This window comes from Salminus brasiliensis, chromosome 3 (genome assembly GCF_030463535.1).
Source record: "Salminus brasiliensis chromosome 3, fSalBra1.hap2, whole genome shotgun sequence".
Classification (NCBI taxonomy): Eukaryota; Metazoa; Chordata; class Actinopteri; order Characiformes; family Bryconidae; genus Salminus; species Salminus brasiliensis.
In genome coordinates, this window is record NC_132880.1 from 38,463,261 (window position 1) to 38,475,230 (window position 11,970).

General features: G+C 37.0%; 3 protein-coding genes across 3 annotated transcripts; 2 read left to right on the forward strand and 1 right to left on the reverse strand.

The window, feature by feature from the left end:
* Window positions 1–132: 132 nt before the first annotated feature.
* On the forward strand, window positions 133–4,508 carry psma2b (proteasome 20S subunit alpha 2b). Its single transcript, XM_072674461.1, has 8 exons — window positions 133–216; window positions 712–788; window positions 2,214–2,346; window positions 2,502–2,624; window positions 2,740–2,752; window positions 2,968–3,041; window positions 4,055–4,112; window positions 4,257–4,508. Exons 1-8 carry the CDS (start codon window positions 176–178, stop codon window positions 4,371–4,373), a joined length of 636 nt encoding a protein of 211 aa, XP_072530562.1. The 5' UTR covers window positions 133–175; the 3' UTR covers window positions 4,374–4,508.
* Window positions 3,495–7,191, reverse strand: ntaq1 (N-terminal glutamine amidase 1). The gene is made up of 6 exons (XM_072676064.1): window positions 7,011–7,191; window positions 5,788–5,887; window positions 5,643–5,696; window positions 5,396–5,544; window positions 5,187–5,311; window positions 3,495–5,107 (listed from the first exon to the last, which is right to left on the reverse strand). The coding sequence occupies exons 1-6, from the start codon at window positions 7,088–7,090 to the stop codon at window positions 5,004–5,006; spliced, it is 612 nt and encodes a 203-aa protein (XP_072532165.1). The 5' UTR covers window positions 7,091–7,191; the 3' UTR covers window positions 3,495–5,003.
* A 1,048-nt stretch (window positions 7,192–8,239) lies between these two features.
* On the forward strand, window positions 8,240–9,770 carry LOC140551415 (forkhead box protein H1). Its single transcript, XM_072674838.1, has 3 exons — window positions 8,240–8,335; window positions 8,421–8,516; window positions 8,966–9,770. Exons 1-3 carry the CDS (start codon window positions 8,318–8,320, stop codon window positions 9,524–9,526), a joined length of 675 nt encoding a protein of 224 aa, XP_072530939.1. The 5' UTR covers window positions 8,240–8,317; the 3' UTR covers window positions 9,527–9,770.
* Window positions 9,771–11,970: the final 2,200 nt, after the last annotated feature.

The window sequence follows — 11,970 nt, forward strand, 5'->3', positions numbered from 1 at the left end:
TTGTATATTTTTGTCAACAGTCAACAATAATATAAGAGAGTTTTTATATAGAAAATAAAATACAGTTCTGCATATTTTTGCGAGGTGTCAAAGCAAAAACGTTTAAGCTTTTATTTTGACTCGAACAGCGGCTGTAGCCGGAAGGGGTCTGCGAGCATCTTCAAACGCAGTAGAAATGGCAGAGCGGGGGTACAGTTTCTCTCTCACTACATTCAGGTAAAATACTCGCGTTAACTGTGTTTACTTGTGATGCCTAAATACCAGAAATACAGCAGTTGTTGTGTGTTCCCGATTCTATAAATATACAACATGTGCGGCATCTCCCCTGTGTGTGTGTGTGTGAGTGGGCTGTGAGATGCAGTGTCACGCTCACCGGGCAGAGTGAGAGTGAATGGGAAAGTTAAAGTTGTGCAGAATCTGTATTTATCATTTTAATATTAAAATTGTTAAACATTCTGCACAGCAAACTCAACTAAATGTGGACAGTGAGCCATGAACTGGTCCTCAGCTAGTTAGTTAGGTAGCTATCATAACTGGACAGTAGTAACAGTGCTCATCCTGTCTCAGCTGCTGGCTCTGCCGGAGCTGGTGTCCTGCTGTGAAGGGGCCGGAATAAGGGTTGTCGGGGGACTACCTGCTAACGAAAAATCCAGCCTCGTTGTTTTAGTTCTATATGAACCATCTAACCAGACTTATTTTATTATTTTACAGCCCTTCTGGGAAACTGGTACAGATTGAATATGCGTTGGCAGCTGTGGCGGCTGGTGCACCCTCTGTAGGAATCAAAGGTAAAAACCTAAGTGCTGTACTTTCCTCCAATAGAAGAGAAAATATTAGGCTTTGCTGATTTAGTGGGATCTTTTACTAGTAAAATGTAATTATATATAAGAATGAACACCCTTGTCACGTCATTATTATTATCATTATTATTATTATTATTATTCTAATAATATCTCGCTGTACAACGCCTCGTCACTGTGCCGGGACATTATTGTGCACTGAGTGTACTAATAGAACAGTCCCGCTGTTTCTCAATCGGACACTATTCTGTTCATCAGTATGTACTGCCACACAGCTCTGTCATCTGCACTGCCACTTTAAAACTCTATACTGTAATGATACCCCAGGATGCCTTACATCACTACATTATATTAATGTAGTTACTGCACTGTTACATAACACATAATTCATTCTGTATATTACATTATATTAATGTAATTATTACTGCACTACAATCACTTTTACACTTTTACGCTTTTATGCCTCTATCATGCTGCTCTCTTGTTTGATTTTGCTGCTGTAAAAACTGACTTTCCCTGTGGGATAAATAAAGTGATCTATCTATCTATCTATCTATCTATCTTATTATTATTATTATTATGTCTACAATGGACCCCCCCCCCCTCCACAGTCACTGTATGAATGGTTTGCATTGATGCTCTCTGATGTTTCTTCTGCTGCGGTTCATACAGCGACTTTACACACTTTCACCTATTCTGTTTACCATATTCTTTTAATTCCACTATCGTAACTTGGTTGTATTCCTCTTTCTGCACTCCCATCTTAACATAACTGCTGCCTTTTGTCCAAATATTTTGGACAAAATATTTTGGTTAATATTTCTTTACATGTAGTGTTCATTTCTTCTGTATATTTAGTGCTATTCTACTATAGAGTAATTATCTTAGCCTAACCAAAAGCATTTCGATGCATTAATGTCCTGACATATTGTGCAAGTAACAAATAGATCTTTTTTTTATGTGAATTGAAGGTAACATATGACTGTCAAAACTGCCTTATGTTAAGGATCTGTGGTCCTGTCAGTATGTGTTAAAATGGTCTTATAGAGATATATATCTATATACGTACTATTGCTAGTTAAAAAAAACGCTGGTGGTGTTTTAGGTAAAACAACTTGCCACACCAAATAAGCACATTACCTTAAATGGTTCTGCATGCTAAAATATTCAATGTAAGGTTGAAGAAGGAGAAAAAAAATTAAAACTGTATATAAAAAATGTACTTCTTCAACTTTAAGACCATATCGGTAACATTCCTTTTAGGTTTTTTGTGGTAAATTAGGCATAATTTCCATATTTACTTTGAGTGTTTAAACTCTGGTAAACTGTTGTGCAAGATCGCTGTGAAGATATGCCTTATTATATCCCTACATGTAAGGTTATGGTTTTAACCACTTTTTCCTGGTTTATCAGCATCCAATGGTGTGGTTCTGGCAACGGAGAAGAAACAAAAGTCCATACTTTATGATGAGCAGAGTGTGCACAAAGTAGAACCAATAACTAAACACATTGGCATGGTGTACAGTGGCATGGGCCCTGACTACAGGTAAGCACTGATCCTATGTACCTGTTCATTAGACTGCTGTCCTGCTCACCTTTAGAGAGTATAATCTGCATATTTTATATTTTGATTAATTGCTTACATAGTTGACTGAAGTCAGTATTTGGATGACCATAATCAGTAATGCTCTTTCATGACAGAGTGCTGGTCAGAAGAGCCAGAAAACTGGCCCAACAATACTTTCTGGTTTACCAAGAGCCCATTCCCACAGGCCAGCTGGTGCAGAGAGTGGCTTCGGTAATGCAAGAATACACACAGTCAGGGTATGTTATTTGTTCTTTGTGATTGCACAGAATACCTTACAACTAAGGTGGGCATTTCTAGTCTTTTTCCCCTGCTTAAGCACACCTGATTAAACTCACGTGCAAGTTTTAATAGAGTAGGGAAATCGGTAACTCCAGCCCCTGTTGCCCACCCCTGTCTTACAACATGGTGCTGTATTGGTTTTTAAACTATACTGATGGTGTTTTTTGTAGAGGTGTCCGTCCACAAACTCTCCACAAACACACACATTATTGTAAACTGTTGGTTTTGTTTTCTGTTTGCTTTACAGTGAAGCATACATGAAAACTGATGTGTACTTTGTTGCTTAATTCTTTTTTCTAGGGTGCATATTTTGCCTGGAAAGCCACAGCAATGGGAAAGAACTATGTAAACGGAAAAACATTTCTTGAGAAAAGGTAATAAAGTCAGAATGACAGCCTTGAACTTTTCTTTTTTTTAAGTGTATATGAACTTGATAACCAGCAGAGGAATCATTTTACATTGTAATCATCATCCCTAAGAGAAAGTGTCCATTGTCTGTGCCTACAGTTCAACAACTCTTCCTCATATACACACATTGTATACATTAAAAGCTGCATTACTACTACTTTTCTACTTCTAGTAAAATGCATAGATGGCAGAAGTACCAAAGTCACAGAAGTCTGTTACTTTAGTAAAAATTACAAATATTCCAGCTAGAAAATACTTTTTAAAAAAAAAAAATTTATGTCTTCTAATTTCTTGAATTCAAACATGATTTTGAGTTACAGATGAATCCAACCATCACCCTGTACTACAGCAGCATCTGCAAAATCATGCACAACATTTTAATATGGTTTTTTTTTTTTTTTTTTTTTGCACAACTGAGTTTGTCCATTAGAGAGTCACTGTGGTTCATCACATTTAAATGGTTAGTTTCATGAAAATCAAAACGCTTTAAATCAGAAAAACCAAAGCACAGCTCAGTTTGTTTGTTTTTTACACAGCCTGAAGCCGCCTGATTAGAACCTTTTTAAAGTAAGGAGCCTGTTTTGAAGTGTAGTGTGTAAAACGTATGGAGTAGGGAGCGTAGGGAATAATGGTAAAAAAGTATTATGTGACAAAAACTTAAGTGAATTACAGATTCATACAAAATCTTTAAGTATGTATACTTGCCACCTCTGGTAAAATGCTCTGTTGTTTAGTACGAAGCATACGCCTACTTATGTTAGTCTTCACATAAATACAGCATCTATAACTGTTAATAGCTCTGTATTACTACATTTGAATTCTGTATATTCAGAATATGTTGCTTCTGTTTTGCATTGGCTGATTGTAATCTTTTAATGTTGCTTGATAATTCATAATTACACAGCTGTTCAATGCTAATATAGTTATTTCAGTATTGTTTATTGGAGGTTAAACTCACGTGAATTCATTCTTATTGCAGATACAATGAGGATCTAGAACTTGAGGACGCCATACACACAGCCATCTTGACCTTGAAGGTGTGTTATCCAATCATTTTACCTGTAACCTGTCTAAATGTCTGACCTGGGTACTAACCACTCCCAATATTCTGAGCTATTCATAGCATCTCACCATGTTATGTACTGCTGACTCTTCTCTGTGTCTTGTGAATGTTTCCCCAGGAAAGTTTTGAGGGTCAAATGACTGAAGATAACATTGAAGTGGGAATCTGTAATGAGGCTGGATTCCGCAGACTCTCGCCTGCTGAAGTGAAGGATTACCTGGCAGCAATTGCATAAAGATCTCAGCGTGTGTTTGCTTAGCTGGTTGTTGCCACAAACACTCTCAACTGCATTTTTACTGTTTGTATATCTGTCCCTCTTTTTTCCTTTGTACAAGAACAACACTGCGACAATAAAACCTGTCGAATCTCACTGCTTCTGTTCTGGTTTTACTTTAAGCAGTCAATTCAAACAAAAAATGAAAACGAGTATTCTTAACAGAGCATTTGCATAACAGAAACAAGTGTGACAGTGAATGGTTATATAATGGCCTATAGATCAGTACTGCTGTATTCATGGGAAGCGAGCATCTTTTCATCAATAGGAGTCACAGATGGTCACTTTTTTTAGTCAACGCTCTGCATTTTTATATGATGAGCAGAACTTCGAAATAAAAAGTAATTATTGACAAATTAGACAAACTTTTAACTTAAACATTTGACACAAGGTAGTAGCTATATGACTTTCACTGAACAGTGAATATGAAGAGACAAAGGAGAAGTGAGATGTTGGACATTTCAGAGAAAGCAGCAGCAGTGAAATCGAACACATTAATGCAAATGGCTAAAGGACGGAGTATCCATTGCAGTCCCAACTCTTTGTGTCAGCCTGACTTTAATGCAGCCTCTTCCCTGCATCCACATTGTATCACTTGGCTCCAAAATGCTGGACAAAGTCTGAAAGTTTATACACTTCACCATATCCCACACTGGCATTCATGCTGATGAAGTCATCCAGGTTCATCTTGGACTCTGCAAAGAAGAGACCACTAGGTTTAAATAGAGAAGACCCCCAGTATCCCTTTTACTGTATCTGGATAAAACTATCTACCTGTTGTTTCTATGCAAGGGTATGAGGGTGGAGGCATTCGCCATGTCCCATTAGAGTTCTTCATGTGGGACCTGTCAGAAGCAAATGTCTTCAGGTAGGTGGCAGCAGATATGGCTCGCATTTTCCTGAAAGTAGTAAACATAGTTAGCCAAATGTACAGGCAGTTGCCAACCATTTTAATACCATACTGATGGCACAAATATACGTACCTTCGAAAGTCTGGCTTTAAGAACTTATCGGACCGCAAAGCTTCCCTTGAGTACACATCAAAAGGACATGGGAAGGGGAGGATGGTATCCAAGTCATATATATAGCCAGGTCCTTCTTTGTTCACATGCAGCAACACAACATGGTAATCCTACAATGTGGGGACAGTTTTAGAGCAGAACATGTATTATATCCAGTGAAACTTTACATGGTTTGTTTTTCTACATTCCGCTTAAAGAACCTGCTTACCCAGATCACTGGTTCATCCCCACCCCTACTGGATTTTTGTTTCCAAATAGGGATCTGCATTACAGAAGATAACCCAATATTAAAACAATGAGAACACTCCAACAGCCTTGTAAGTTATTTCATTAGACTTTACCAAAGTACTCACAGTTCTTTTTTCATTGGATATGAACACTGCATACAGCTCGTCCACTGGACACGTCTCTTGATCCCTGACATACTCGCACAACTTCCAAACATTCTCCTCACTGTAGAAGAAAACAAGCACTTGAATTGTAGAAATGGCAGACATGCAAAGTCCATGACAACATTTATATTTTGTTTCTGTTCTTCCACAAAATAGCAACTCTACAGGAAAAGGGAAAAAAAAACCTTCAGTGGAAAGATTTTATTCCAAGTAATTTTGGAGCATTTATTTTGGTCCATTAATCATGACATATATATATATAGAAAAAAAACCCCAAAAAAACATAACTTAAATTATGTCCAAAAAGTGAACAATTGAAAAATGAAGATAGAGGACATGACACATAATGAAATCCAGTTTGAGTGAAACATCTATTTGACAAATCCGATGGCACTGCCTGGTCCCCAGAACTGTTCAAGGAGAAGGCCTCATAACTACAGCTCACAAATGTCTGAGTCTCTCTCTGTAAGTACAGATAGCTTTAAAGTTAAAATTCACTGACTCCACTGAGTGATTCAGATTATTTGAAAAGCACAGTACAAAAGTCACAGCTAAAAATACATATGCATACCTAAAATTCACATGACTGAATATGCTTCCTTTGAGAAAAACAGAACAATCAAAACAAGGTTTCAGGTTTGTAAGTAACATTATATTTTCTATGTATTATTATTAAGCATCTTGGTTATAAGTCTACCTTTTGACAACTATTCAACTTCCCAATCATGTTCCATTATAAAAAATTATATATATAAATATATATATATATATATATATATATATATATATATATATATATATGGACCATAATGTTATCAGGGAAATACTAAATGATACTTTTCTTAAAGATTAGAATAATCCAAATTAATTAAATACTTAGAAATACTTTATTTATCACTGGGAAATACTAAATATGATACTTTAAAAATGAACATGATCTTAAAAATTACTACCTAATCCTACCTGAGTGATCAGCAGCCTAAAGTTCAATTCATGATTGAGGGTAAAATGCTTTATAAAATAATGTGACACTAAGTCGTCTGGGCGAATTACTACTACTATAGGGGCATTACAGTGCATTAAACTGGCAGTTTTCTCCATTATTTACTGTTATCGTTACTGAATTAGCATCTGAATGACTGAATGAAGAGAGAACATGACTGTTAGGAGACTGAGAGCCCTACCAGTAACAGCTCGTATACACACATTCCTGTCTTGACGGAGTGATAACTGTGTATTCTGGAGACACGCCTTCTGCAAGCATATTTCAGCTCTCACACTACATTAAATTAAACGCTGTTTATCGGCGATTATCATGATCTACAGAGAAAAAGCTCAGACATTTAAATACCACTGGCACGTCCCTCTGTGGAGAGCGTGTTACAGTGCTCCAGTCCGTAGAGAAACTGGGAGCGGTGTTTCAGTACCGGGGTCTAATCGACTACATTCCAACTTTAATCTCCATATTAATTGAAAACACCGCTGATCACCTTAAATAGGTGACAACTGCAGCACATCACTAATCGAGCGATCACAAAATACAAACAGACTGCATGTAAATCTGTGCTGATTTGCCATTCAGCAAATAAACACTGTAAATAACATGACCAGATGTGTGATAACGTGGTAGCAAGTCAGCTGATTTTATTAACCTCAAAATAATTGCATTAAAACTGTGGGAAAATTGCTATATTTTGCATCAATTCAAAGTTTAAATCATCCCCTTCACTTAAATGTACACACATAAATGTAAGTAAATTTATGCTCCCAGAGGAAAATGTTTGGAAAATGATTAAAACAATAAAGAAACAAACAAACTTGTATTAAATATTTAATAATAATAATAATAATAATAATTCATATTTATAATAAATAAATATAGTAAAATAAGAATATTAGACGTCATTTGAAGTCATCATCCAACACGTTTTCTTAATTTTCTTAACTCTTATTAATTTTATTGTATTTATGTTTACTTTTTATGAATAAATCATTTTATTGCTGAGATAAATGGCTTTAAATAATGCGCCACAGTCTTTTGCACAATATTGTATGTATTTGGTATATATATATATATATATATATATATATATATATATATATATATATATAAACGTATCTAAAAGATATTGCAATATTATAATATAAATAATAATGTAAAAAAAGCACACAAGATCGAGGGACTCTCGAGGATCTCGAGCTATGGTGGGCTGTTAAAGGTGCCGCCCCCATATTAACACCTCATAAAACAGCAGCAGTTAGTAAAGAATGCCCACGAATTAGCCCACCTTTCGCCCACCCGATAAATCTGAGTGCCCCTGCTTCTCTGGCCAGTCTTCCTTCTGCCGTGGACGCAGTCATGAGCGCGTGTACGAGCTTCAGATCAATACTGGACGAGTCTAAAGGAGTCCAGAGACGAAAATACAAACGATACACTAAAGGGACATATATCGGCCTGCTTGCGTACGTCATTCAAGATTCTCCAAACAAGATGCTCACATTCAGACAGGTAAACACCCGCTTTCCCCGCAGAGTGACCGAGCAACAGGCCAGTAGAGGCGCAGTGGGTTGACTTCTTCTTCTTCTTTTTACAGATCATGGAGAAACTGGGTGTATTTGTTTCTGGGGACAGAAAGGGCCTGGAAAACAACATCAGAGTCTGTCTGTCGTCCAACAAATGCTTTGTGAAGGTGAGAAGGCTATGATTGGCTACTTTTACCCATTCATTTCCAATAACCACATTTAATATGAATTTATGGGATATTAATATGATGGAAAATGCCACAGAACCTGTGATGAATTCCACAGTTGCATATATAACAGTATCAACTTATTATTATTATTATTATGCCACAGAACTTTCTGTTTATAATAATAATAATAATCCTTTTTTTGAACTTGTGATGAATAGCACAGTTGCATATCTAACAAAATCTAACTGTAGTATTTTGTTTATAATAATAATTATAATATTAATAATAATAACAATAATAATAATTATTCTTATTCATCTTATTATCAATATGCCACAGAACTTGTGATGAATTGCATTGTTGCATATCAAACTGTATCAATTTGTTTATTGTGTTATTACTTATATGAACTGGCATGACTCAAACACCCCATCTCTTTATCCCAGGTTCCAGTTGATCCAGACTATCCAAACGCAAAAAGGAATTTCTGGAAAGTGGACGAGAGCTGTATAACCCCAAAGATGCTACGCCGTCATTTCAGAGATATGAAAGACATGTTACCTGGTCTCGAGCCTCAATGGCAGATAAAGTGTGAAATTGGAGCTGCACTAGACCCCCCTTCACCAGACTCAGCTGGCAAGGAGAACAACCGACCCATCAAATTCAGCAGCCCATTTTCAATAGAGTCACTGCTGAAGAAGGAGCATAGCTCGCAACTTCGCATCCCACCTGTAAAGGACAGAGAGGGCCTGTGTGACTTCAGACTGACCCCTGCAGCTGGCAGCAGTGTCTGCTGGGAACATTCGTCATACAGCTTCACACAGTCCTACTACATGTACAGTTCAGCAGCGACAGAACTCTCAAGAATTCCCACAGTGAGGAAGGCTGTATCTGCTCCACACGAGCATGCACTGTATCCATCCCAGCTCTCATATAGTCAGACTGTCCAGAGCAGACTCTCAGGCCCTCCTATGGTTTCTCATGATCTGAGATATCTGAGATGGTAAATGATCTGAATATACAACTTGTTGCACTTTGATTTATGCATGAGGATGAGGTGACCCCTCCTGTCATCTGTTTAGACCTTTAGGCCAAAAAGCAGGAATGCCATGCTAGACATACGTCTTCTATTCTCTTTGTTTTATTGTGGTTTGGTGGTTCACTTTGGTTGGTGTGGCTATCTCTGATTTACACTTAACTATGGGGGTTATCTTCAGTTTCCTTGACAGCATGAAAAACTGTATATAATACTGGGTTATTTTGGTAGAGTAGAGGTCTGGTAGAACACGATCCTCTATAGTGCCAAAACTGACTTTACTACTACATGCATTAAATTACTTGTCCAGTTAAGCTGCCTGTGTCCTTTTTACACAACAGGTTCTTTCCAAGAGTGAAACAGTAAAGAGAAACTGCAGTCTCACTCAGCTGGTGGACATATGAGTAAAAACATACATGAGCTTATACATATAGCAGATGTCATTAAGATGATTACTTATAACAGGATCATGGTCAATGTAAAAACTTCTTAATGTCAAAATGATAATGGTTTTCAATTAAAGTAATGTAAATGAAATAAGTATTTGACCTAATTTAACAGCGGTCCAGGCAGTTGCTGCTAGTAGTCTCACAATTAGAATGGAGATCACCTGAATGCACTGAATGGGTCTCAAGTGACTGTAGTACAAAGACACCTGGCAGGTCGGGTCAATGGTTAATCAGTATTCTTGTCTAAAGATACAACATGAAGGCAAAATCATTCCACACAACTCTGAGAAAATGGATACAAACCCCCCCCCCAACATCCTCATGGACTGAGTGTCTGTGCAAAAAGGAGAGGAGTGAGGGAGGCCACCAAGACACCTAATTGTGGGAGTACTAGCACCAATTGCCTGGACCTCTGTTGAATTCGGCCAGTCACTTTAAAGAGGGTAACCACTTATCTTACAGTAAATGTTTTTTTTATATAATTGTAATGTTTTTTTAAATGTTAAAAACATTCAAGGGGGTAAAAAGTATAATCACTGTTTGGTGATTGACAGTACCTTTTTTAGCATAAAGCTAAATTAGCATAGCTATGGGCAGCTTTTTTGTACAGTGTATAAGTATGATCTTGTACATAATAAGTATGCTCTTCCATAATAACACTTAGGTCATTAGCGCTGGCTTGGTTACAGTAGTAAAGTTTTTCAATTCCTGGGTCATGAAATGATACATAAAGTCAAATCATTACATGAAATCACTTAAATGAAAATGATATTAAATTAGTCAAATTAAATTAAATTATAAAAATTGCTACTATTGCTACTATAAATGAATATTAGAAAACACATACCATGCGTGTTTATCACTGGAAGTTAAATTACATTACATTGAATATTTTCTCATATGATGTGTAAAACAAGCAAACAGTCCATCACAGTGATTCAATTAAGAGGGAATTCATAGCAAGTAAGAGCTGCGCCTTCTCCACGGCCTCCATTGGGTGGCAGTAAACGGCAAAGAAATGCAAGACTTCAGTTTAAATGGCAGAACAGACTTTTTATCAGTAAGGGTTTGTTTTAAAGACGTTATAAAACGCCCTCAGCTCCGACAGGTTTCCAGATTTACAGTGACTGCAGTAATCAGGCTGCTTAAAGCACAATAGCTTATTAACACTGTTCAGCGTTGTGATGCTATGGTTTGATACAGGGTCAGTACTGTATCTGAGGGCCAAAACTGGCCCAGCTGTAGCATCCAAAAAGTTTTAAGGTTTGCCATAGCGTTTGAACCTTGAGTCAGGTATGGCTTACAGGTCACATACTGTGTGAAATGTTTGAACATTTCTGTACATGTTTAGCATTTAGATTCAGACAACGTCATCAACGTCTTCCCTCTGTAGTATGAGGGCCGGATGAAAGTGGTAAGTGTGGGCCAAAACTGGGCCATGACTTAAATAGTCAAACAGTCATATACTGGGATTTAGTTTAGAGCTTGCAGAGGAAGTCAACATCTTTGGAAACAAACATGAAAAGAAATGCACCAAATGAACTTTACTTATGTTCAATTTCTGTTCATTCTCTGTATCTTTCTCTGGTCTTCAGGTTCGTTGTTGTGTAACGAGGATACAGCCACAGCAGGCTGACTTACCACTAGCTGTGCAAAGATCAAGGTTAGTAAATACAAGGAAGGTGAAATCTGTTTGCTTTTGTTCTAAAAAAGATATTTCTACATATTCACCTCGATACCCTTTATCTCCTTTACGGGCTGTACAGACTGAGAAATGTGAGGTGGCTAAAGCTCGGTATCTCTGTGCACTATTAAACATGGAGCTAAAGTGAGTTCTCCACTGGTGTCATCATTGTGTCTCAACATTTATTTATAAACATCCAGTAATATTTTATTTGCACATTTTAAAGCACAGTTGTAAAGTAAATTTGTATTACTGTAAATGTATTACAGTAAAGAGTAAAGT